Source organism: Mustela nivalis, assembly GCF_964662115.1.
Source record: "Mustela nivalis genome assembly, chromosome: 4".
NCBI lineage: Eukaryota > Metazoa > Chordata > Mammalia > Carnivora > Mustelidae > Mustela > Mustela nivalis.
The window spans coordinates 37,810,671-37,837,869 of record NC_139023.1 but is presented as its reverse complement, the minus strand read 5'-3'; the positions used below and the strand labels follow the sequence as shown (position 1 = coordinate 37,837,869).

The 27,199-nt window shown below is 37.4% G+C and overlaps 1 protein-coding gene across 16 annotated transcripts in view; it reads right to left on the bottom strand.

Moving 5' to 3' along the window:
• The window catches only part of ARAP2 (ArfGAP with RhoGAP domain, ankyrin repeat and PH domain 2), a 188,265-nt gene that overhangs the window by 94,674 nt on the left and 66,392 nt on the right, over positions 1–27,199 (bottom strand). For all 16 annotated transcript variants that reach the window (XR_014311239.1, XR_014311240.1, XM_082728936.1 and 13 more), the window contains 7 exons: positions 23,163–23,278; positions 19,938–20,137; positions 16,903–16,988; positions 15,552–15,734; positions 11,438–11,612; positions 10,844–10,978; positions 1,693–1,837 (listed from right to left, as the gene is read on the bottom strand). Coding sequence is in view for 14 of the 16 variants with exons in the window: in XM_082728936.1 (XP_082585062.1) it covers positions 1,693–1,837; positions 10,844–10,978; positions 11,438–11,612; positions 15,552–15,734; positions 16,903–16,988; positions 19,938–20,137; positions 23,163–23,278 (1,040 nt within the window). In the remaining 2 variants the exon portion in view is untranslated. The remainder of the gene's footprint in view (positions 1–1,692; positions 1,838–10,843; positions 10,979–11,437; positions 11,613–15,551; positions 15,735–16,902; positions 16,989–19,937; positions 20,138–23,162; positions 23,279–27,199) is intronic.

The following is a 27,199-nucleotide window of genomic DNA, read 5'->3' as shown; positions in this document are numbered from 1 at the left end:
CAGCACACATGAATAAAAAGATACCACTGTTTTATGTTTGGCTCTTAGGGAAACAAATAACACAAAAGTCAAGTTGTTTTTTTTTTAATTAAATTCCCTTTGAAAACCCGATAATGCTTTGAAATTTATCATATTTTTCCAGCAATTAATATTTTAATTCATTTGACTAAATGGAATACACTGTATCAGACAAAAGGAATATCTTTCTGATTACTGAATCACTCTAACGCGGGACTGTGTTCATGCCCGGACACTCATTAGCTGACTCATGCGACCATCCCTTTGGTCTCCTCTTGCCTCCCAGACCAGGCCATCTTGACACCCTGTTAAAGCAAACACTGTCCAAACCATTCTCTAATCAGCCCTCTTCCTGTCTTACTTCACAGATATTCCTCCCATTATGTCATCATATCCCAAAATTTTATTTCCTTATTTTAGATAAAATTAGAGGAACATCCCAGGTCCTAAATTCTCCCCTGGGACCCTCATCCAGATCTCCAACTATTCTCCAGAATATGTTAAGTACGTTGTTGTTGTTACCTAAAAAAAAAATCTCGGGATGCCTGGGTGGCTCAGTGGGTTAGGCCGCTGCCTTCGGCTCAGGTCATGATTCCAGGGTCCTGGGATTGAGTCCCACATCGGGCTCTCTGCTCAGCAGGGGGCCTGCTTCCCTTCCTCTCTCTCTGCCTGCCTCTCTGCCTACTTGTGATTTCCCTCTGTCAAATAAATAAATAAAATCTTTAAAAAAAAAATCTCAAAATACTCCATATCCAAATCATCTTTCTTCCTCTTTTTTACCCCACACTGCTTATATTTGCCTCATGTTTCCTTTAATTCAGAAGCATCACCATCTATTTCATCAACAAGCTCAAAAACTTGGGGTTTAATTTCTTCTTGACAGCAGCTCTCTGTCCATCAAGAGACTTAATCTCATTAGTTCAAGCATAACATTCTCTCAACTCACTTTTTTTTTAGTGATCTCCTCCTCTAGGTAAACTCTCAGTAATTATGGCCGCTCTTCCTCCCATCTCTCTCACCACTTCAGCCAGCTTTCTTCCTCAAATACAAATCCAAATAAAATCTCAAAAACCTCTCACTGCCTACATCAGTGAGTCCAAACTCTTTAAAGTGCTATTTAAGAAGACTCAGAGCATGGCTGCAATAGTTACTTCACAACCTTATTTCATTGTGGATTGTTTCTCTTGCATGCCTACTTGTATCAGGAACATTCTATCAAGAATGTTTTATTTTAAGCAGCATGAATGACTACATGCTGACATAAACGAATATTATTTTAACTTATATTTTATTTACTAATTGAGCAAATAATACATATTAGAATGCATTTTATTTTAAATATTTCACAGTAAGCCACATTAAGTTTATACTTCATTCAAATCAGTAAATTATAAAAACTTTAGGACTACATGTTCTAGAATGGAATGTTATAAATTTAAGATTAGATGTAAATACATTAGCCTTTCATAGTACCCAGTATAATATTTTAATTTTCCTACTTTTTAGCAAATTCCCTAAGGAACTTCCAGAAGCTGCAAAATGATTAGGCTTCAAGAAACTATTAAACCCTTCTACAGTAAGTAAATGAAGAATTAACAACAAAACTCTTATTATCTGGTATGAAAAATATCAGAAACTATTGTTCACCTCCTAACTGTTTAACAGTAGACCTACCCAGTATTTAAATAGAAGTCTTCTTTATGTACAGCCAGGCAGATAACTTCATTGATGTTAATGGTGCCATTAGGTGCAGTAGACTTATCATTTTCATAGTAACTCAAGAAGCCTCCTTCCAAAACACACCACTTTTTATTTGTCTCTAGAAATTTAAAACAAGTCACAAACTGAGTTACATCATAATTCTAATTTTTAAATAATACACAGTTTAAATAACAACAAGATTCAAATTTATTAATTTGCTATTTTGTGTAAAGGGTATGCTATTGCTGTGTGGGATATACAGTCCTTTCTCTGCTCTTAAAAAATGCACACTCTAGTAACAAGGAATGTACAAGACAAAAATAACGATGATATGGATGACCAGAAAAGCAGACAGATCCATAAGGAGATTGCTGTGAAACAACTCTGAAACAGTAAGGACTGATGTCTGCACTATTCAAAGGAATACATGTAGTGTAAAAAGACAGACTGTGGTCGATGTTGGGTAGGTATGCAAAAGAAAAAAGGGGCCTTAAAGCCCTGGTTAGGGAATTTAAATTCAAATTGTAAGGGGACTTACACTGTGGCCTGCAGGCCAAATCCGTATCATCACCTGTTTTTATAAATAAAGTTTTTTTTTTGTTGTTGTTGTTGTTGTTTTTTAAATTATTTATTCTTTTTTTTTTAAAGATTTTATTTATTTATTTGACAGAGAGAGATCACAAGTAGGCAGAGAGGCAGGCAGAGAGAGAGAGGAGGAAGCAGGCTCCCCGCTGAGCAGAGAGCCTGATGCGGGACTCGATCCCAGGATCCTGAGATCATGACCTGAGCCGAAGGCAGCGGCTTAACCCACTGAGCCACCCAGGCGCCCTATAAATAAAGTTTTATTAAAACACAGCCACATGTATTAGCTTATGGATTATCTGTGACTGTCTAGGTATTGTGTGGAGACAGGGGTAAGGTGCCATTCTAGAAACAAAGTGGTTACAGGACATTCTACAGACTCCTAGTTACCTGCCCGCATTTACATACAAAAGGAAGGCAGTGATAACCAAGCTCCAAATCCCAACACTCTTAGCAAGAGATAGAATCTTCTGACAACCGATCCCAAACATTTAAAAGAAAGTTTCCAACATAAAAGAGACCAAAACCAAAAGATCAATTTTTTAAACTATAAGTAATATCTGACTGTCAAGGGAAGATACTGTAGACATAAAACAAGAAAACATGTTCTAAAAAGGAAATTTGAGAACACAAAAAATATATTTTGGTAACTTAAAATGGAATCATGAATTTTAAAAATTTTAAAAAAGAGAGGGAGAGAAAGCTTAGAAAAGAAAGTCTCCCAAAAGTAAAACATGAGGGAGAAAAAGACAATATAAGATGATGGAGATATAAGATTATAGAAGTAAAACTACTGTCAGGAAAAAGATAAAAAGAATTTATCAAGACAAAGAATAATGTCTAAAAATTTTTAAGAAAAGGAACAAATATGTTTTCTATTAAAGCTGTATTATGCTTGTGCATGTACTGCTTTGGTAAAATAAAAATTAGGGGAAAAATGCTTATAAAGATCACCAATTAGTGTGTTGCTTCCAGATTAGTTAAAAAAAAAAAAAAAACATGAATTTTTGGCCAACTCAAAAGGCATGGTTCCCTAATTGGCAATTCTCAGCAATCTGAGAAAGTAGAGAAAATAGAAAAGACTGGCCAAGCTATTTTTTAATGGGTAAAAAGAAACAAACAGTTTTGGAGGGTAGCAAGAATGCTTCTGAAATCACAACTGAGATCCAACAAAAGGTGGAAGAGGGTTGATAAAACAAAACTGGAAATGATTTGTTTGGGGTTGATGAACAAGAATAACTGAAAGGGTCAAAGAAAAATAAGGCCTGATCACAACAATGGTAACCACAGAGCATTACTTTAAAGGAACATAATAAGCCAAATTCTGCTGATGCATCAATTCTGAGAATATCCTTTGGAAGTACAGTAATACATACAGGTTAACAGAACATCTGAGTCAATGCAGCCATGAGTATCAACAATGGAGCATACAAATAGAAATAACATTGTAATAAATGGAATTTAAGCTAAAGATGATTGTTATTGACAATGGAAATGGATACAGAGGGAGGAAAAGTTACTAACTGCTACAACTGAATGGAGACCTAAAAGAAGTCAGAAACTACTTCCTAAAGGCCTTCTAATTTCCCTTTTAATTTTGAAGATAAAAGTTTGGGTCATTTCTAAAAAAGATACAAAGCCTGTCTGTAGAGTGGAATTTAATGGAAGACTGCAGGGCTGGGAAGAAAGCATTGTTTCGGAAACAGGTCTGTTCAGGCTTGTTTTACTCCTATTAATTCTGGAAAGAAAACAAGATGAGGTGTTTAGCCTCAAAAACCATCAAGAGGAGAAACACTTAAAAAGACAAAATCCTGAGAGCTTAGGTTCATCGTCTTCTGAGTAACTGCCAAATGAAAAGCTGAATCAGAAATGGCAGAGGAAAACAGCACACAGAATTCCGTGTGGGTACTGGGAAAGAAAGCTCACAGAGACCCAACCAATGCCTAATGGAAGGTGTTATACTGAACATCAGGACCGCCAAATCCTGAGTCATAGTACGTACTCTGCACAGTTCTATGGAAATCATGAAATGCCGTAATTTTTAAATGAACATTCATTATAGATTTTTATATATAAGACAAGGAAAAGGCAAAGTATTAACTAACTGGAATTATAAAACAACTTCAAAATAATGTACTCAGATGAAGAGGATAATCCTCATAAAGAATAAAGCAAAAAAATACACATTTATTGAGTAACTAAATAATTACTGGCACAGCTAGGAATCCCACCCCCTGTCCTCAAGCAGTGTGCAGTCCAGTCCAAGAGGAGATAGGTCTGCAGTAATAACCCTGGTGGTGGCAGGGGGGCCTTTTGGGGTTAGAAGCATTCATGGAAGGAAGCCATCCTCAGACTAGAATGATAAACTGTATCACAGAGAAGCATAGCTTTTGAAAATAGTTATTTATAACTGAAAAGACATTAAAGTAGCGAAAAATACATTTTGAGCTATAATTACTCCATAATCCTGGGGAAAAAAACACTGTGAGAAAAGTCAAGGAAAGGGGAAACTGCCAAAAATCGATTTGGCCAGAGAACCAGATTACACATGAAGTTAGCAGATAGGGAAGAAGACCACAGACCCACCGCAGAGGCCAGGCCCCGGGAGTCTCAGGTGACAGGTGACAGGTGTCCACCTTTCTTGGCAGACACGTGGGAGTCATTGGAAGGTTTTAAACAAAAAGGGCCAAATGCACGATGCATAAAATAAATGGAAAGGCTAGAATCTAATTTTTATGTAAATTCTAATGGAAAACAAATGATAGATCCTTTAAAAAGGTGAGTAGAAACTCATTTTCGGTTACAAACAGAAGCTTGAGGGAATTTAGTACGATGGCATTATCATCACTATAACCCTTGATTTTTTTTTTTTTTTTTTTTTTTTGGTAACTGGAAATGGACAAGAGGTCAGACAAAGCAGTCGCATATATTACCTTTGAGGATTTATAATAACAAAGCTGTGACAGGAAATCTGGCACTCATTCATTTGGGAAGCAAAGAAGAGCTTCTGCCGGATTGCGTCGGTCTGCTTAGCCCAATTCACGTAGGCTCTCCTAAGTCTGACTTTGAGAACACACGCTCTCCTACAGAGGAAGTCTTACTGTTAACCAATACCAGAAATAAAACCGGGATCACAGAAAGGGTAACTCTCAGGACACAAGCTGTTTGTTTGACAAGAGCTGGTGTGTCTGGTGGTTGGAATGGCTGGAGGGGTCGTTCATTCTTTCTATTCAATCTTGGTATTTAGATCAGAGAAGAAAAACATTACTGGAATTTGCTCAAACACAAGAAAGGACTCCAGAGGTGAGCTACTGAAATACCACGATGAAGGGACATGGATACTTCTGTTGGGACCTGGGGGTCAGCTGCCACCTGGGGGAAATCAGAAACAGCTGCATATATAGACAGACCCTCTGCTGTGGCTTCTCCTGCTGCTCAGCCCTTCAGTCATCATATTTACATGCCATCCACTCATCTCCACATCGTATATACATTAACTCACTGAATCCTCAGAAAAACCCTACTAGGTCAGTTCTATCTTACACTCCTCCCTTGTAGCCTGTCCACAGGCACAGAATGGTTACCCAATTTCTCTAGTATCACACAGTTACTAGCATCAGAGTGGAGAGTAGAACCCAGGCAGCCAAGCTCTGAGAACCAAGCCCCTTGACCACTGAACAATACTGCCTCTCTGTGCCTGTTACACATTTGGAGCTTGTATGTCCATTTTTAAAACATATTAGAGAGAGTGGAGGTCATAGCTTCTAATACACATGTGCACTGTAAATCCAAGACAGGGAAGGCAAACTATTATTTTTTGAAACCATGAAGTTGTATCCTGATGAAGGATTTCCTAAACTGATGGTATTCAGCATTCACTGAAAATGAATTCTTTTCACTGGGAATTCTTTTCATTTAAAATAAATGTGGTTTAGGGGCGCCTGGGTTGCTCAGTGGGTTAAAGCCTCTGTCTTCGGCTCAGGTCATGATCCCAGCGTCCTGGGATCAAGCCCCGCAACAGGCTCTCTGCTCCGTGGGGAGCCTGCTTCCCCCCTTCTCTCTCTGCCTGCCTCTCTGCCTACTTGTGATCTCTCTATCAAATAAATAATAAATAATATCTTTAAAAAAATAAAATAAATGTGGTTTAGCCTTGAACATGTTTAGGCTATACAAGCTAGGCAATGATAGAACAAAAGATCTTCAAAATTCCTCAATGCTAATTTATGAAATTAAATATAAACAAACAATACAGAGTTTCTAGCAAACCACATCAACCACTTTCTTTTTAAAAATCAAACACTGTGTCAACAAATCACAGTAAGACACCAAGGGGAAAAAAATACGGTTGAGGAGAGAAAACAGAAAACAAAACCAGGATGCTATTATTCAGCTCTATACTTAGGTTTAACACGAGCTATCAATCTTTCTTTTCATGAACACTAAATTGAGAAGAAAAAAAAGAAAAAGAAAAATACAGATCAGTCTTCATAACCTGAGGCTAGAAGAACTTCAAATCCTGAAAACCTGAACTGACAATCTGAAGACTCAAGTAACTCTCTGAAGACCTGCATGCATTTTCTGCTGACTTTTTTCTTCCTGTTTAATCATTTTGCTCTCTGGCTATCCTGACAAGCATTGACGGCGTGGTGCGGTCCAGGTGCTTGCCAGTCAGGGGCAAAGGCGACAGCTACACTTTCATCTCTCCATCTTTCCAAATAATTCATTTGTTTCCATAAGGCTGGTGCTCCATAGGAGTAACACCCCTACAGCCTCTTGAGAGAGAAACAACAACGAAAACAACAATAACAAAAAACAAAACGGAACTTTGTTTCTTGGTAGTTCAACTTTTTTCATTTTTACGCAGACACTTTCTGGACAAAATGTCTGTGTCAGCAACTACGTGGTTTTTTAATTGGAGTCTAGCCGACATACAATGTTATATTGTTTGTAGTTGTACAACATGCCTTTCAGGTATACAACAGTGATTCGATAATTCTATATACTTTGCAGCACTCACCATGACAAGCATAGCTGTCACTGGCCACTACTTAACACTACACAACATTATTGCAATCTCACTATCTTCCCTATGTTGCAGCTTTCATCCCCATGACTTAATTATTTCACAACTGGAAGCCTATGCCTCTTAACCCCCTTCACCTATTTTCCATTCTCCCCAAACCCCCACTCCTTTAACAACCCCTGGTTTGTTCTATTTATGATTTTGTTTCTGGTTTTGTTTATTTGTCCATTTGTTTTAGTTTTTAGATTCCATATATAAGTGAATTGATACAGAATTTGGCTTACTGCACTTAGCGTAATGCCCTCTAGGTTCATGATACTGTCCCAATTGGCAAGATAGCATTCTTTTCTATGGCTGAGTAATATTCCATTGTATATCTACACCATGTCTTCTTCATCTACCCTTCTATGGACAGACATTTGGACTGTTTCCATAACTCAGCTACCATAAAAAATGCTGCATACACCATTTTGAATTAGTGTGTTTATTTTCTTTGGGTAAATACACAGTGTTGAATTACCAGATCATATGGTATTCCTATTTTTAATTTCCTGAGGAATCTCCATACTGTGTCCCCAGCAGCTGCACCAATGCACATTCTTACCAATAGCACATGACGGCTCTTTTTGTCTTTCCAACATCTATTTCTTGTCTTTTAGATCCTTGCCATACTGACAGGTATAAGAAGGTTTTGATTTGCGCTTCCCTAATGGTTAGTGATGTTAAGCATCTTTTCACCTGTCTGTTGACCCACAACTCTATCTTTCTAGGCGCAAGTCAAAAGCAAAATATTAACAAGTTTCTTGCACTTTTACACCAGTAATAACTTGATAAGAGAAATGGTCACTTATTCAACAAATATTTACACATGACTCCTATTGTCTTTTAGGCACCAAAGATTTGATAATCTTAAATAAGCCAGCAAATGTTAATGTCTCATTGAGCTTTCACCAGAGAGAGAGAGAGAGAGAGAGAGAGACAGACCAATAAAGGGAGGGATCACCTTCATGCAGTAAATACTGTGACAGAAATAAGAAGAAACCCATGAAAGGAAAGAGCTGCCAGTGACCGCACACTTCAGTAGCACTAAACTGATGCCTGAGAAATGAGGAAAAAGCCAGACTGGGGGAAGTGCCCTCCTGGCAAAATGAACAGCAAGTGTCCAAGTCCCGAAGGGCATGTTGCAGAAATGGAGAGGAAAACATTGGGGCCAGGCCTGTGAGTGCAGGAAGGATTAATGTGAGATGAAGAGGGAAAGGGACAGGAGGGTCTCTTAGGTCACACCAAGGAACAGGGATATAATCTGTCATGGGAAACTGCTGAAGATACTCAAACAATGAAAATACAACATCTGATTTATATTTTTAAAGATCACTAAATCTGCTTTTGGAGAATGGTTTGGAACCAAGCTAGGGCAGTTACTGGGAGACAAGTTGTGGGGAGGCAGTTTGCAGGCCAGGCAGGATATGATGGTGGCTGGGCTAAGATTCTTTTAGTGCAGATGGAGAATAGCCAACTGATTCAAGGTCTATTTTGAGTTTGAAATGATAGAACTTGCTGACAAACTGGATGGAAGAAATGAAGACATTACCAGGAAATTATTTTCCAATGAAATCGTCTGTTGTGCTACACAGCTAAAGTGCAAAAGCTTAATTTCATATTACTTAAAACAGTATGTTCCCAAATGAGAAAACATCCCCAATTAAATTACAAAGAATGCACCAGTTTCTAATTTTGGAAATAAAATTTTAAAATAACAACAACAAAAAATCCATAGTTAATTTATAAAAGATAAAAGTAAAGAATGACTTAGTTGCACGTTTAAAACCTAAATTTATTCTTCAAGTGATTAAGAAAAGCAACCTATTTCAAGGAAATATTAAAACAAAGTGTTAAGTCTATAAATATTACAAGCACAAAGTTGTTTTTTTTGGCCAAAAAATAAATGAAAGCTTATTTTTAGCTGCAAAGTATTTGATACACTTTAGTTTTAGAACGAAAATGTCATATTTTAAATTCCCTATTTCATCTTTTTATAAGTGATTTGAAGGGTAGGTCTAAGATCTACTACTCTTCAGAAAAAAATATTTTAGAAAACTTATAAACTTATTTAAGTGCATTAACTGCTTAGTATTCAATTACTCTAATAATTACTATAGCCAATTCACAGATTATTCAGGTACTCCCCTCCCCATTTCTGACCAACTTCTGACTACCTAAGGGTTAAATACGGAAGAGCAACAGAAGTTTTCAAAAAAATCTCTATAAAAATTGTCATTTTTATTAGTTTGAGTGCAGGAAGATATTTAATAACCAATTGCTGAAAGAACCAAAAACATCTAAATTCAAATCCAGCCACACACTCTGACCAAGGCCAAAGTGTTACAATAACAGCTATAACACAAATCAGACAGAAAATTCTTCCTGCTGAGCTCCTCCATTTTTAATTATGAGGATTACAACTAATGTACGTAAAGTACCTAAAGCAATGCTTTACACATAGTACCTGCTCACTAAAGGATAGCTACTGTTTTCTGGAAAATCTAATAAAGTAGGCCTAATCCCAATATAATTCTACTTAGGGATAACACTTCTTTGGACATAAAGCATTTATACTGAAATAATCACTTTAAATGCACAAAGATCAGGATTAACACTCCAAAGTCAGTTTTTCATCCTATTGTTCCTTTGATAGAGTAGTACATCTGGATTATACCACCTAGGGAAGTAATACTAGGCTCCTAAGCCTCTAAGCACCCACCACCAATTGGCCTATACAACTTAATCTCTCTTAAAATTGTCTTTGTTCCAGTAAGACAGATCTCATATTTTTCTGCCTGTATTTCCCAAATTAGTTCACATATATTGACCATGAGACCCGTGTCTTACTCATTTTTTAATTCCTAATGCTTAGTATACCTTTGACACTAGGAGCTGGAGGCAGAGATGGAGCAATGCCTACCGTGACTGCTCAGATAACTCCCCAAACCGAGAATAGGTTGTTAAATTAATTCTCATCATTTTTTTCAAACCACGCTTACGCTGTATTCTACTCACACACATGCACACTAAAAATCAGAACGAACTACTTCGTATCCCTCACAATGCTAATAGAATATATACTGAAAATTTGTCCCTTCTGCCTATGTGTTGACATTTATCTCTATTGTCTCCCCAGTGAAAATGTTTTTCCCTAAGGGAAGGGGCTGAGCTGCACATTTCTTTGGAATAACCCTTAAATACTGAAACAGAGTTGGTTGGCCATAAAGAGACATCCGTGAATTCTGTTGAGAATTCACATAGCATTCGACCCAGCGGTACACCCCTGCTGCAGTGCAAGAAACAGCGTATCTGTGCCTTGAAGCATTTATAAATCCTCAAAAAAAAAAAAAAAAATTCTCTATTGCAAGATCAAATCTAACATCTTAAGGGAAAAAAATCAAAATTTAAACATAATTGTTTTGATAATGAAATAAAGTTTTATCAAATAACAAAGTCGAAAAGAAGCTGAAAGGATACCTTCGAGCAGTTTTTTCTCAGAAGAGAGCTTCGAAGCAGCAGAAGGCGCCTGGTACAAAAAGTCACAGAGGAACGTGGACTGGGAGGACTCCTGACCTAATCCACCTTCAGAGTGAATGTCATGTTGAGGGAAATCTGGAAAAATTACAGAAATAATACACTTGAAATCTAAAATGTAAATACTTTCCTTTTGTTTATGAATATGTTGGAGAGTTTTCGGCTAGAAGAAAAGTTACTTCAAATTCACCACAGAATATACAGATATTTATTCACATTGCGTTGAATTTGTAAATAAGCAATTGTTCTATTTATTAGTCACATATGAAAATCAGAATAAAATTCTGATGAAAGTGATTGGGTGGGATTAACTATTTTAATCTTTAATTTATAAGACTAGAGAAATATAAAAGATTTCCTAAAATTTTCCTTGAAATGAAAGAAAACACAGTCTTCAGCATCTTCTATCTTTTTAATAATCACACTTGTCTGCATTCTGTTGGTTTATCTTATTTGAGAAATAAGCAGATCTGTGCTTTAGTCCTTTCAGGAATATTTATCAGAAGAGACCAGGCTAACGTAGGGACACGGACTGACCGGAGAATTTGTTATGGTAGAGAAATTCCATCTGCAGACTCTGTCCAGCCTTCTTGGCCAGCAGGTAGGGGGTGCTATGCATGGGATCTCCAGTTGCACACATGACATCTGCCCCACTGAACAGCAAAGCCATTGTTTCCAGAACATCTGGTTTCACGACAGCAGCACACAGAGCCTAGTCGTTAAAAGACAATGCACATTTTAAGAGCAGGAAATACAATTCTAGCTATTAAAATGCGTGGAAGTCTGCCGAGCCATTTATAAAATGAAGTTTGTATTTCTTTTTTAACCAAGAAAGCTAATAAGTATGCCCTAAATTAAGCAACAGGTTCAAAAGCCCTGCTTTGTATGAATTTAAATTACAACCTAAGACCTCCGAGTTTTAATTCATTCTTCCACTGTGATGTTCAGCCTCTGATCCATCACAGTTCCTTAGAAAGACATTTTTTATGCTTCTGTAGTATGATAATGGCTGGGTGCTCAGAAAATACAAAATATCTAAAATGTCATAATGAAGTATCTGTTAAATGTTTTGTCATATAAATGTTGTATGTATGTAATGTTTCAGCCTAATTAGGATCTATATAATTTTTAAAAGTACTGTTGTGCTCTCAGAATCAGAAAGGTGAGTGCAAAGCCAATTCAGTATCTTTCCTTTTGTGTGGGGTACAGGTGGGGAGGAGGAATGGCAAACAGCGGTAATGAAACAACACTGACTTATGTTATACATCATTGTACAAACGGTAGCAACTGCTGGAACCTAGTTGTGTTGTTGCTGCTTTTGTTGTTCCTCTGACGTGATAAGCCACCTGCGCATCTCTCCTTATCCTTCTCATCCTCACTTCACTGGCCTCCCCTTTGCTTCCATACCCTGAGATTTGCGCACCCTGATTCTAACGGATTTTTTTTGCCCCGGACTCACCATTTTACCTTCTTCTTGACAGGTGTGCCTGGACAGATCACTGGTTAATTCACCGTCTACAATGCTCATTAACTATCTCAACAAGCAGAGAAGAGTGTTCAGCCAAGAAGTCCTGTTGACGCACTCACAGTTCCAGCCCTGGGCGGTCAACTGTTAAAAAATGTACTCACCTTGCCTACCATGATCTAGCTGACCTACAGGATTTCCTTTGCATCACAATCAAACAGCCTGACCTACCCGACTTTGTACTGATTTGCCAGGTGATCCCATCACCTTCCTGGATCTTAGTCTACCTGGTCTGCAACATGAGGGTGTTGGAAAAGATAGCAGCTAAAATCCCATCCACTGCATTTAATCATGTGTATTTCCTCTTACTCTTTCATCTCCCCAACACTGGTTGCCTTCACAGCACAACATCTTTGTTACGATATATTTATGGACTCGGGCTGCTCACGGTCAGTCTCCCTTACTTGACTACAACTCTCATGAATAAAAGAAGCACATTTATGTTTTACTACAATTGTATCCCCAGAACCTGAAAATGAACTCAGGTCTTTAAGTGTGTAATATATATCTATCCACCACGAACACTGAATGGAAAAAGGGTCCTCTCTTCAACAAATAGTGCTAGGAAACTGGATAACCACATATGAAAAAAATGAAGCTAGAGCCTTATCTTATACCACTCACAAAAATATACTCAAAAAAGATTAAAGACTTAAACATAAGACCTGATACTTTAAAATTTGTAGAAGAAAAAAAAAAAGAAATAGTTCCCTGAAATTGGTCTTGACAGTGACTTTTTGGAGACACCACCAAAAGCATAAGCAAAAAAGAAAAAAAAATCAATTTAAGCTAGACTCTATCAAAACTAAAAAACTGCTTCACATCTGAAGAAAAATCAACAAAATGAAAAGGCAAACCTGTAGAATGGGAGTCAAAATCTTAAACCATACATTAGATAAGAAACTAATATCCAAAATAAAGAACTCACAAGCCCCAAAACAATCCAACTTAAAAATGGGCAGGGAAACTGAATAGATGTTTTTCCAAGAAAATACTGAAATGGTTAACAGTTACATGAAAAGATGTTCAACAGTATTAATCATCAGAGAAATGCAAATTGAAACCACAATGACATATTATCTCACACCTATTAGAATGGTATTAGATCTACAATCTCATGTCTATTAGAAGATTATTCACAAAAGCCAGTATGTGGAAACAACCTAAGTATCCATCAATAGATGAGTGAATAAAGACGATATGCTACACACACACACACAAATACTATTCAAACATGAGGCAGAAGGAAATCTTGCCATTTGGGATATGGATGGAACCTGAAGGCATAATGCTCAATGAATTTAGCCAGAGAAAGACAAATACTGTATATTCTATTATTTAGAACCTAAAAAAGCCAAATTCATAGGACACTGATTAGAATGTGGTTACCACAGGGTGTCTGGGGGGTGGGGAGATTTGTTTAAGGGTACAAACTTGCAACCAGAAGATAAGTTCTGGAGATCTAATGAACAGCATAGTGGCTATAATCAATAATACAGTATTATTAACTTAAAAATTGCTCAGAGACTAGACCTTAAATATTCCCACTACAAAAAAGAAATAATGATGTGATGTGATACACGTGTCAGCTCTAGCCACAGTCGTAATCACATCACAACATATAAATGTACCAAATCAACAGGCTGTTGTAGGTAAATTATATGTCAATTAAAAATATGCCTATTCAATAAAATATGTATTTTTGCAAAAATTATTTGCTGATATTAAGAGTACCATTTTTAAGAAGCCCACTGTATAAATAAATCCCAATAGGTAGACTTCTCTATAATATTCTTAGAAAACTTCAATTGTTAGTAATTAATGTAAAACTCATCTAATAGAAACTGTGTGGTGTGGCAGACAGCAAGCACTTTGGGGACATTAGTATATCCGCTAATAAGATACCTATCACTATCAAAAAGAAAGAAACCATTAGAGGAAGCCATGCCCTAATTTCTAGTTCTCAAATTCTCTAATTTCACCAATTATTTCCCAAAATCCACAACTTACTATTTGCGTATTTATATATAATGGACCTCTCCTGCATAGAATTAATCAAAATCCTTAGTTTATGATAACTTGTTGTTATTATTCCATGTATGTCTGGTATAACTGGTCAGTTGTAATTATGTAATTAGCACCAATGAAACCACTCCCCAAAACAAAATGTCTTAGTAATAACCTGTATAAATATCTAGTTTCTAACCCCTCCCCCATCCCACCTCTCCCACTCTCCTCTACCTTAGTTGCCTACTCTGAATTCTTCGTATTGCTTTAAAATGAATTGGTGGCCTCACTTTACTATCATCAAAAATGTACAAAGACTAAAAACATAGTTTAGGGGAATTAATCCAGTAGCAATGTAAATCAATTGTATGATCTTATAATTTCTACAGAAGGATGAAAAAGGCCTTTGCTATTATCCAAAATGTTCAGCATAATCCCAATAACTTGGGGATTTTTATCTGTAAGTATCACCACTAAAAGCATACTAAAAACCTGAGAACCATAAAAGAACATATTCTCTAAGCACAAAAACAATAGTCGTATAAAAGTCCATGTATTAAGTAGCTCTACATGGACGAGCCTCCTAACACATAAGAAACTGAAGCAGCAATTTCAAAAAGAAATCAGGCAGGATGCTGAACATATCTTTTGCCAAAAGACTAAAGAACAAGTGGGTAGCATAAACCAGCAGGTCTGGAATCACTCAGTCAAAGGCAAATGACACTTGGGGTGAACCGCACTAAGCAAAGCATTGCTTATAAAAATATATTGAGCAAATGACGTTTATTTTGGTGACTCAATGTCAACAATGTACAAGTTGAAGTTATGCTTAGAGTCCTGTCCCTAAAATAAGGAAAGTTGCCACAGTTCTTGGAATATTGGAGTAGGCCTAATTAGCTGGAAACTCATGTTATGGACAAAGAATTTATTCACTATCAATAATGAACTCTTAACTAAAACAGTGGTAAAATCAATAGCACAATCTCACAAATGAAAATAAAATAACATTAAATACTTTTGTCAGACAGTAATAGACTTTCTAGAATTATTTTCAAAATCCTTGACCCATGTTTCAAAAGACATCAAGAGCCACGTCTATTGTTACATATTTTTTGATACCTTGTTTAATTCTTCTTTGGTGAGAGATGCCAGTAGGGTCTTTCTGAATCTTCCTTCTTTGTATTTCTGAGTGATAAAGGTTTTTCTCTTTTCTACAGGTGAGTCCATGTGTAATTCTTCATCTTTTTGAAGATTACCAGCCCAAAAGTCATTTGCTCTTTTGTTTCCAATGACAATAAAGAGCTAAATTGTCAGAAAGTCATAAAACAATATGATTTCATAAAATGTATTTGAATTTACAAAAACCTGACTCACAAATTAAAATACAACCTGGGGGCCCAGGTGACTCAGTCAGTTAAGCGTCCAACTCTAGATTTCGGCTCAGGTCATGATCTCAGGGTCATGAGATCAAGCACCACACAGGGCTCCACACTACGCAGAGCCAGCTTAAGATTCTCTGTCTCCCTCTGCCCCTCCCCTGCCCTCACATGCATACTCTTCCTGCAACCAAATATATATATATATATATATAACTTAGTATAAAATATGCAAAAACACATGAAAAATCCACATCTTTCAGGAAAATGGAGTGTGAAAGCAGATATTATTTCTATTTTAAATACAGCCTCATTGCTTTTAGTAATGGTACAAGATAAGCTAGAAAAGAAACCGCAAGCGACCCAAATTGCAGCAAAAGCATTATTATTTTGTGAAACTACATAGAGACAAATTTATTTAAAATGGCCTAGTAGGTGGGTTAATGTGGTTGGGAGGGTTACTGAAATCCAAGAAGAAAATGGATATAGGAGACAAAAAGTCAGACATGAGCGTAGTTAATGACAGAGCGTGGCCAAGAGAAACAGTAGAAAATTTTCCAAGTTTTCATTCACTTTTCTAACATTTTATCCATGCTAGGTTAAAAAGAAAGAAATTCTGCCTTTAAAATAAAAATGCTGGCACGCTTGGGTGGCTCAGTGGGTTAAGCCTCTGCCTTCGGCTCAAGTCATGATCTCAGGGTTCTGGGATCGAGCCCCACATCGGGCTCTCTGCTCAGCCTGGAGACTGCTTCCCCCTCTCTCTCTGCCTGCCTCTCTGCCTACTTGTGATCTCTATCTGTCAAATAAATAAAATATTTTAAAAAATAATAATAAAATAAAATAAATGCTGTCAAGCCTTTAAAAGTGGCTATTACTATTAAACTCCTTGTACTTTATATTTTTCAAGTAACTATCTCATTTAAGAAGCATTCTAAAAGTTGAAGTAGGAAGATACTACTACCAAACAGGCTATAAGCCATTTTTACAGTGTGGTGAGAACTTTATCAAGAGCTCCTAAAATAATTCATGTCACCCCACTGCTAACTACCACCTGATCCCTGCTAGCCAAATCCACAGTTTATCACCCAACTTACCTCAATGAGTTCATTGCTCCAAATGCTGGCATCCATTTTTAGGCTCCTAACCTTGGAATCTTTTGGTCCTAAAGATCTATGCTGTCCTGAAGTCAAGACACAATTGCATTTCTATTTCAATTTGCATGTAAATGTATATTATTTTTAAAAAAATGTCTGCGTGTGCATTCACTTATGTATGTATGCATATATCTTTTCAACTTAAAACACACTAATATCTACGTTCCTTAATGCCAATACTAGTAAGAATAATGGTGTGATAATTATACAGAAATCCCAACCACAATGAAGATAACAGTAATCATTTTCATCACTACTCTGTAGTGGTATAAAACTACAGTTTTAAAACTAATTATATATGTGTATCAATATGTATGTGTGTATATTCATCACTTGGTAATTAATTAACTATTAGAGATTATGGAAAATCTTTTATGTTTGTTTACATTCCATATATGTGAACACAGATATCATTTTACTCAAAAAAAAAAAAAAACCCCAGCAACAACTCTAATAAACATGTATCTAAAAATATGAAGTGGATTTTTATTCTACTTTTATACCTGAAAGACAATAAAAGCCCAACATTCTATTAGCATCAATTCAATTATGCTGCGTAATCATCACTCAGTTATTATTGGGCACCCAGGAATGTGTCCGATGCTTTCTACACTGAGGAGGTAATAAGGCATTCAAGACATTCCTCTATCTTAAGGACTCATTGCCTATGAGCATGAAAGCTCATTCCTCTTTCTACAATAGGTAAGAGGGTCCTTTCCTCCTTTCTTTAAAATGGTAACTACTCAGAGCACAGTCTTCAAAGCCCAATGGCAGAAATATGCATAGGTTTGCATTTATAAAGACCAACTAAAGGCAACACTGTATGTTGGACATGATGTAGGACAATAAAGGGCATTTGGTGCTCTTTATTCAGCTGAAAGGGGTTGAACTCAGAAAATAGGAAGAAGTACTAGAAAGAACCCATGGAGTCACAGAGGCAAAAAAAAAAAAAAAAAAAGATAGACTCTGAGTTGAGACAAGCATGAGGAGTAATGATAAAGAGGGCAGATTTAGAAAATCCAAGGTGATAAAAACTATTGGGACTTGGTGGGCTTTAAAGGAGGGGGAGGGGCCAAGAGGGTCTCTCAGGTTTTAGACTTGAATGTAGCAGTAGACAGTATTGCTTCTGACCAAGATTTAGAATAAATGAGAATTTTCAGTTTTATGCAATGAGCTGGGCAGCAATGAGAGCTCCATTATTCACATGTTATTTTTGAGGTATCTTGGGCAAATCCAGGAAAAGAGTCCAATAGGTAGACCCACAAGTGTGGTGTCCACCATGGTGAGAACTGTCCACTTACAAGAGAGTGCCGAACTTAAAATGACAAATTACATCAACAGGGAACATCAGAGTGAAAGAGAACAGAGGATGTAACCCAAAGGAACACACCACGCAAAGGAAAAGTAACCTGAGAAAGGATGACCAGAGTGTTACGAACACACAACGAGAAAGTGGTATCTTGGAAGTTAAGGGAGCATGGGAAGTCACAGAGAGATACACGGGTCAAATACTGAAGTGCCAGATACTGTAGAGAAGACAATAAAGATAGGAACGGACCACACGGAAACTGAGAGGTAAACTACACTGGTATACATGGTGAAAATATTTTTACTGGACTACAGAGAAGAAAAAACTGATCACAGGATGAAGAAAAACAAGGAAGTTAAAGGAATGAAGGAAATCTGTGCAGAATTCTACTCTTAAAAGTACCCTGTCTGTGAAGGGAAAAGAGACAGAGAATGATACATACAGGAGAATGGCAAGTTCTCAGGAAGCTAGTGTCAACATGACAGATGGACACAGTGTGTGTGTGCGTGTGTGTGTGTGTGTGTGTGTGTGTGTGCTGAAACAAAAGAAACCATGGTTGAATAATTACAGAGAAGGAACAAGTGATGAGGCGAGGATCCTAAGAAGAGAAGAAAGAAGCAGAGACATGAGTAGAAAGAATAGCATCAGACATCACAAAAGCTCTCTTCCAGTGAGACTAGTGGGGAAAAAAAGGTTCAGAAGAAATACAAAGTAGAGGGGCATTAGCGGGTGCTTCTTGTTGACAGTGATGTTAATAAGCTCCTGAGAAAATCTAGTGTGATAAGAACTGTGGAAGCACAGAACCCTTGAGAAGTATTACGGATTGAAGCAACTGTCCTAGTATTTGCTCTGAGGTAGTGTTCCTCATCCATATTCTACCAATGAAACCTGTGCTCTACCCTGGTCTTGCCATTGTCATATTCTACTGCAATGAGTATTTATACAACTGTGGAGGACATATCAACCTCTCACACATATTTAATTCCGAGGACCAGCATCATGCCTGGTAAAGCTAGGATGCTGAAGTAAAGTTTAGCAGTGGCGAACCTTCTCCAAGACCTATATGACCACACACCTCAGTTGGAGTCCACGCCTTCCATTCACTGGAACAACGATGAACCCCCAAATACACTGAACTGTCAGATGGTCTGTAAGCTGTAAAGTCACAACAAGATAACCAGTCATAGGACTGGTTACTGTCAGGAACCTCAGTGCTCTTTGGAAATGTTTCTAAATAAACACTCTCATTAAAAGAGATACAGGATCTGCTGTACCAACTTTGGAGCTCAAAATGACCTTGATATGAAATACACGCAAAATATGATGGGGGAAAAGTGGGCAAATTGTGCAAAGATACAAGCATGTTCAGGGTGCATTCTGAAACACTCACCTTAAAATCTAAAAATTTCAACACTGTCTTTTTAAAATCCACACGTGGACCAAGAGGCACACAAAATGATGACGTGCTTAAAAATCAATTTTTTTACATCTAAGTCATGCATAAGAGAAGTTTAGAACTTTAAGATATTTCTAAATTTAATAGAAATGTAATAAGCCTTCTCTGTATTTTTCACAACTGTTGGCTGGGAAACATTACATAGGACAATTAAGAGTATTCGGTGCCAATCTGCTACCACAGTGATGAGCATAACTTATCACTAATTACCTGCACACTTCTTACAGATGACAACACAGAGATTGATGGATGCCCAGTCAGGGTCCGGGGCTTTACAATCGGCACAGCTCCTGTTGGACTCATTGAACCAAATCTTCTCAGCCACTTCATAATCAGAGAGAGTTTCTGCTATCGATTGCTGCACAGCTTCAATCCACTCCTGTTTCTCTTTTTCAGACTCGGCTGTGAAGCTGGGACAATGAATGTTTCTGCATTATCGATCTCCCTTGTAAAGGCCAATTAAGCAGTATGTTCAGTTTGCATATTCATTTTGCTCACAAATTAAGCAGCAGCTGAAAAATGTGCCTTCCAGGCAGCTGGATAGTCTTTTCTGTTAAAAATCATCTAATTTAAAAATCTATTTTTTCCTTTAACATCCCACATTGCTTATGAGTTTGTTTACATATCTTGAACCAAAATTAATATGTACATTTTTTTCTGACCAGGATACAAAAATTGGCTTGTCAGGTCAAGAGCTTAAATGAGAGGCCATGTTTCCTAAGCAGTGGTTATATAATAATCAATGAGAGACTGGCTGAGTTTCAGACTTTCGGAACTACTGGGATTATCTTGCCAAGAAAGTATGCCATGATAGTCTGAAACTAAATTATCAAAAACACCCACCAGAAATTTTGATTTTTTTTTAGTCTTAAAAATAGATTTTCTTTTTTAATTACAAGAATGTCCAGATGGCTTGAAGAAACTGAGAAATCAAAAAAGTTTCAAGTGATTACTATTCTAACTCATTTTTAGCCATGTTCTGATTTTCCCCAATTCTTAGTGTTTACTGGATACCTGAGTAAAGGGATAAAACATTAGCCATGGGTTCACTCCAAGAAATGTTGAGTGAGTATCTGCGATGTGTCAGGAAATGTGCTACAGTGCTCCAAACTCGGCCAGTGACCCGCAAAATGTTTCACATTAAAATTTTCTGTTCTGAAGATGAAAATGTTTTGAAATAGAATGAAAATAACAGATGACTAACATATTCCAAACAATCCATAAGGAAACTGAGTGGCCTACATGGATATTTTCTGAAGCACTTTATGTTGCCATCATCAGTATAATACCCACAAACTTCTTAGTGGTTTCCACTTTTACAGAGAGATTGGTCACAGCTAATACAACGGTCCTTGCACCTGGGTTACTGGAACACAGATTCTAAAACCTTGGAGTGCCCTAAGTGACAAGTATCTTTTGTATGCTTGTGAGATAATCTGAGGCTGGAGGCCTCAAGAGCTTCAGGATAGGTCAGAAGGACCAAGGTGTGATTAGAGGACTGGAACTTTCAGCCCCACCCCCCTGACCTTCTAGGGATGGGAGAGGTGCTAGCAATTGAGTTAATCACCAACATCCAACGATTTAATCAATCATGCCTAAGGAATGAAACCCTGGTAATAACCCTTGAACCACAGGGTTCAGAAAGCTTCTGGGTTGATGAACACACTGAAGGGCTGAGAGTATGATATACCCAGAGAAGGCATGGAAGCTCTGTACCTTGCTTTGTGGGGCTCTCCCATTTGGATGTTCCTGAGAGGCACTCTGTATAATAAACTGGCAATAATTAATTTAACTGTCATCCTGAGTTCTGTGAGCCATTCTCACAAATTAGTGAACCTGGGGAGCTGGGGTTGGGGAAATCCCAATTTGCAGCGAAGAACAAAGTGTGGGTAAGCTGAGGACCCAAGGCTTGTGACTAGAGTCTGAACTGAAAGCAGCTTTGTGGGACTGAGCCCTGAAACTTGTGGGGTCTATTGTCCGTGCTAAGTAGCCGCTATCGGAATTGTAGGACCACTGAATTGTAGGACCACTGCCTGGGATCTGGAGACATGGAGAGTTGGCGGATGTGAGGGAAAAGTTCACCGCATATTTTGTGTCAGAAATATTTCGAGTAAAAACAGCTCAGCCAACGTCTATATTTTCAGTTGAGGCTTGAATCTGCATATGTGAAAATGACGGTTGTTATTCTCTAGGTGATTATTTTTTCCTCAAGATTTGAACCAGCAGACACTTCTGACAGATGAAATGAATACCAGACTTGGGAGTGTTTCCAAAATTGCTAAGTAATTGTTAGTCCTTCAAAGGCCTCTGACAAGTGCTTTTGACCTGGATACTACCCTGTGATATGTTGATTAATTTTAACAAATGAATTAATGTGGGTAAACTCACAGATACTGACTTATGCCTCTTTTGTGTACCAAAGCTACGGGGCTTATTACAGGTTATTAAAACATACTACAAACTTTAAGTTTTCTTTTTCATTGTTATTTGAAAAAATTACTAGACTGCTGTAATGCAAGATATATAATGAACTGTTAAAATAGTTGATCAAAAAGTGTTATGAGGGGCACCTGGGTGGCTCGGTGGGTTAAAGGCTCTGCCTTCAGCTCAGGTCATGATCCCAGGGTCCTGGGATCAAGCCCTGCATCAGGGTTTCTGCTTGGCAGGGAGCCTGCTTCCCCCTCTCTCTCTCTGCCTGCCTCTCTGCATACTTGTGATCTCTATCAAATAAATAAAAATATTTTTTTTTAAAAAGTGCCACGAGGGGCGCCTGGGTGGCTCAGTGGTTTGGGCTGCTGCCTTTGGCTCCGGTCATGATCTCAGGGTCCTGGGATCGAGCCCCGCATCGGGCTCCCTGCTCCGCAGGAAGCCTGCTTCCCTCTCTCTCTCTCTCTGCCTGCCTCTCTGCCTACTTGTGATCTCCGTCTTTCAAATAAATAAATAAAATTTAAAAAAAAAAAAAAAAGTGCCACGAGACTCACTGGCATTATTTTAAGCAGGAGTTTCTTTTAAGAAATCAATATGGAGCAATTATAATCAGGATTTTAAAGGACGGTTGCATTCAATTAGTCCAAAAAAGGTAAATAAAAATATAGTTTAAAGACCCTATTCTTTATTCCTAAAATTTGAAGTAATTTTTCACATACTTGTTGATAAAAGATTAATATGTTTATGAAGTCTACTAAGAGAAAAAAGTATTAAGAAAAGAAGCATCCCAAATCTTATGAAATTAGCATCTTTGCAGGTTGTGTGACAATTCAAGTCACTTTTATAAGGTGTTTTTATATACCAGCTAATAAATTAGACAATATAGAAAACAACAAACATGATTTTATTATGTGATCTATAGGAAATAAAATCACCACTAGCAATGTGAAAGTAGATCACCCAAGCTTTCATGGAATAACACAAACATAAAGTTTAAATATAGCTTACCTAAAACTCCTATAGGGAGTGATTATTTCAAAAGACTGTTTTACAGTTCGGTCCACTTGCTTTACATTTGCTACATTCATAGGAATTATGGTAATACCAAGTCCACTTTTAAAATCCTAGTTGGGAGGAAAAAATAATAACATTATAAAGAAACAAAAATATGGATTTTGAAGGTACACATTATATACTCTAAAATCCAAAGTACCATTATATCCTACTAAATTTTTCTACACATGTAGAACTGAATAAGTCATTAAAAATGATTGATAGGGACGCCTGGGTGGCTCGGTTGGTTGGACGACTGCTTTTGGCTCAGGTCATGATTCCAGAGTCCCGGAATCGAGTCCTGCATCGGGCTCCCAGCTCCACGAGGAGTCTGCTTCTCCCTCTGACCTTCTCCTCGCTCATGCTCTCTCACTGCCTCCCTTTCAAATAAATAAATAAAATCTTTTTAAAAAAATGGATTTAGAGTGTTGTTTTCTTATTTTAGGAGGCACTCTCAATTCATGCAAGCATTCCAAGCTGGACAAGCTGGCTACTGATGAAGTACGGACTTCTGTCACATGAAAAGTCAGGTTGACTAGGACACAAATTGTGAAGTGTACATGCTTAACTTTTCAAAGTTAGGGGCTTTTTCATCTTTATCTCTTCAGTAAAGGAAACTAAGAGTTAACTAGCCCTTAGCATGTGCCTACCAATTTCTAAGCAGGGGAGTCAATGACACTGTGAGGCTGGTAGAATTATACTAATAAAAAAGAAGGGGAAACTGAGTCCCAAACAGAGGAAAGTTGCATGGTAAGCGCAGTGAGTTGTATGTGGCACAAAGTGACCAAAACTCATGCTGACTGTTCTTTTTCTTTTACTCTGTGATGTTGCCTCTGCTGTGTCCTATTATTTTTCTCATTTACTAACAAAAGCATTACTTATTTTATGATTTTATCTCATTCCCCAAATTTTATTACTTTCCTCTTCCTTCAATTAAATTCTTAGACTGCTTTAAATGCTATTTTGGTTTGAAAACTGTCATCTGTTCAGTCTGCCCCACCAAAACTAGATATTGTTCAAAAGGATATAAGGTCTACCTTTTAAAAATGCTGACGTTTGAAATATTATTATCTAATCATAATAGTTTGGGAATTTGATTTATCAAATAATCTAAACACTTTAAAATTATAATTATTCCCTACTTCAAAAGATTTATCCATGTAAACTAAATGTGCTTTGAATTCCTAAATTCAATTTGACTAGAAAAAGTAGCCATACTAAAGAAAAACTACAAAAAATACTGGTCCAGGGGTGCCTGGATGGCTCAGTGGGTTAAAGCCTCTGTGTTCAGCTCAGGTCATGATCTCAGGGTCCTGGAATAGAGCGCCGCATTGGGCTCTCTGCTCGGCGGGGAGCCTGCTTCCTCCTCTCTCTCTGCCTGCCTCTCTGCCTACTTGTGATCTCTCTCTGTGTCAAATAAATAAACAAAATCTTGAAAAAAAAAAATACTGGTCCATTTTTTAATAAGAATACTTCTGGCAGAGACCATGAAAGTTCACCAGCTTTCTCTCCACAGGCTAAAAGTAAAAGTACTATATTTCCATCTCCCTTGCATGCTAGGAGGGCTCATATGTCTTAATGTTGGTCAATAGAATATAAAAAAATTCCTGGGGCAGTGGGGCAAATCTTGGAAGACTTTTACCCCTTGCCATTCCATCTTCTTAGGAAATAACATCTAGACACACAGAAGCTGTTAGAATCCTAAAGATGAAAAGCCTGAGGACAAATTCTTGTACCTGAGGGTGCCAGAGTGAGGAAAAAGATAGGAAGCCCCTTGTTCCCTGGTGGCATCAGTTCTCTGCTACTACTCCAAGAGATTTTCTAAAACAAAGAAATGCCTATCTATTTAAGTGATCCTTTGAGTTTCTGTCATTTCAGACTAAAGGTTTCCTAATAAAATAAGTGAAATAAAATAACATTATAACAAATTCCCCCAGTTATAAAAGTATCCAGTTTTCTTTCATCAATTGCAGAAAAGCCTCCCTTCATTTTTTTAATGTATGACGTTAAGTTAGAATATGTGACGCATTTATAAAACATATCATCATTCTCATTTTTATTTTCTGATGAAAGTACAAATAGCTTTCTCTGTTAGGAAAAACAAGCCAGAAACCGAGATTCAATAATATAAAAGAGAAGATACACAGAGATGCTGTGTTGCAAAATAATTGAAAAACACCATATACTTCACTTTGTATGGCAAACTCATCTAAAAATCGGCACTTAATGTGATCTATATGGACAAGGAGAATCAAATAGGTTCCAGTGTTATATTTACTGCAATTAAAAAAAAAATTCTGAATTGTCAATACCAGTGTTCTTGCCAGATAACAACTGTTGGAGAAACTTCCAACCCAAGTGACTGGAAACTCAAACTCTCTTTTAATGAAGAAATAAAGTAGGGATAGCAAGGTAAGTTTTTTGTGTGTTTTTCATTTGTTTTTTAGTTGAAGTACATCCACAATGTTACATTATTTTCAAGTATGCAAACATAGTGATTTCACAATTCTATAAATTGTACTATGCTCCCCGCAATTGTAGCTACCTTTTATCAGGCAAGGTAAGATATTTTTAAAACAGCTTTCTGATGGCCCAACTTGATACAGAAGTAACTCTAGAATAGACTGCATGTCCTTCCAACTGTTTCCCATAATGAAGACCTGACAAGAGCTGGATATGAACGGTTACATTCTATGCCAATTTATATTCTCTGATGAGCGCCTAGCTTGCCTGTACTGTGTGTTAGGAAGGGCAGGGATACACACTTAAACCATCAGACCAGCAGATGGCAGGAGGGACAATGTTTTACGGAAACTAATGCACCTCATTCAGGCTCCGACCTGAATTGGTGGCCCCTCTTTTCTACAAGCAAGTTGTGAAATATCTGCATATAAAGCTGCAATTTCTGTTAAAAAAAAGTGAGGGTGGGCTCTAGACCCCAAATTTCTTCCAAGCAAGGCAAAGATTATTTTTTTTAGCCTGAAAGAAAATTGTAACCATTTATCAGCTGCTGGCCACGGCCATATGGTTTTGAGTAATTAGAGTATCCACTGAATTCACCGGCACAAATGGACTGTAAAATGTATAGCAGAGTAACAAAATAAATGTCAGTGCTCTTGAGAGCTATTAAATATGAAACAACAGTGTTTCTTATTAAAAATATTTGTGGTGACATTAAACCACTTTTTCAGACTGTATTTAGACTATGTTAAGAATATATCTAATTCCTCAATGCTCCCTCCAACCCTGAGATTCTTATCCCCTGAATTGGAAAGCAGAGCTTAAGCATCTGTTAAGCAAAACTACAATCCTGTGATTCTCGTATGCAGCCAATGTTGAGAAAAACTGAATTAGACAGCAGAACCAGCTGTAGAATCTAGACAGGATGAGTCTACAATATTAAAATATCAGGATATCAACAGTTCCCCCTGCCTTCTGTAGAGTTAAAGAAAAAGAAAAGCCATGCAATGATTATACAAAAATCTTTTGAAATCATTAAGACTACTGGTTAAAAATACTTTGGCCAGAACACAGTGACACATTGGATTTTCAAGATCCTACTTGTCCTGGGTGTTCACCCCTGTGTTAACATCTAGAGGCTTTAAAAACATCAGTCTTCATTAACCATCTACGGTACGCTCCATAATTAGTTTAATATCTATTTGTGTCATGCTCTGAAGCTTACAGAAAGCTATGAACTCTCATTTGATCTTGTAAATTATTCTGAGAACAAGGCAGAGCAGATAAAGCCATTTTTAAAAGGGGGAAACTCATCCTGGCAAAACAGTGTTTATGAAGTACTCTGTGTGGGTAAGGAGTCGTGCTAAATCCTGGGTCTGCACCAGAGCGTAAGATAGGGTCCCCACCTTTGGAAAGCTTATCGACTAAGGGGAAATGTACTAAGTACATAGCTGTAAACACTGAAACCAGCCAATCCCTGTGAGAGAGAGTTGTGTTCTTATGACAACATCCAAAGGAAGTGACACTTGACC